Consider the following 592-nt stretch of genomic DNA (forward strand, 5'->3'; position numbering starts at 1 on the left):
AGGCACAAGGGAAAACTTGTCAGCAAAACGTTTCCCACACTGTTGGCATGTGTATGGCTTTTCTCCTGTGTGGACCATCTGGTGTCTGTCAAGGTGTGATTTTTTAGCAAACCATTTTCCACACTGCTGGCATTTGTATGGTTTTTCTCCTGTATGCATTCTATCATGACTCAAAAGGGATGACTTCTGAGTAAAGCATTTTCCACACTGCTGGCATTTGTATGGTTTCTCTCCTGTGTGGACTTTCTGGTGAGTCACAAGGACAGACTTGATTGTATGGTTTCTCTCCTGTATGGACTCTCTGATGATTCACAAAGGCAGACTTGACAGCAAAATATTTTCCACAGTGCTGGCATTTGTATGGTTTTTTTCCTGTGTGGACTCTCTGATGTTTCACAAGGTAAGACTTGACAGCAAAATATTTTCCACACTGCTGGCATTTGTATGGTTTTTTTCCTGTGTGGACTCTCTGATGAGCCACAAGGGGTGACTGTTGGGCAAAACATTTTCCACACTGCTGACATTTGTATGGTTTCTCTCCTGTATGGACTCTCTGATGAGCCACAAGGGGTGACTGTTGGGCAAAACATTT

At 43.2% G+C, this 592-nt stretch overlaps 1 protein-coding gene across 1 annotated transcript in view; it reads right to left on the reverse strand.

The window, feature by feature from the left end:
* Nucleotides 1–6: 6 nt before the first annotated feature.
* The window catches only part of LOC121918033 (zinc finger protein 300-like), a gene marked incomplete at its 3' end in the record, with an annotated part of 4,151 nt that continues 3,565 nt past the window's right edge, over nt 7–592 (reverse strand). The window contains exons 4-5 of the mRNA XM_042444148.1: nt 408–524; nt 7–268 (exon numbers count right to left, since the gene is read on the reverse strand). Of these exons, the coding sequence (XP_042300082.1) occupies nt 7–268; nt 408–524 (379 nt within the window). The remainder of the gene's footprint in view (nt 269–407; nt 525–592) is intronic.

Source organism: Sceloporus undulatus, unplaced genomic scaffold (assembly GCF_019175285.1).
Source record: "Sceloporus undulatus isolate JIND9_A2432 ecotype Alabama unplaced genomic scaffold, SceUnd_v1.1 scaffold_3221, whole genome shotgun sequence".
NCBI classification, from domain to species: Eukaryota; Metazoa; Chordata; class Lepidosauria; order Squamata; family Phrynosomatidae; genus Sceloporus; species Sceloporus undulatus.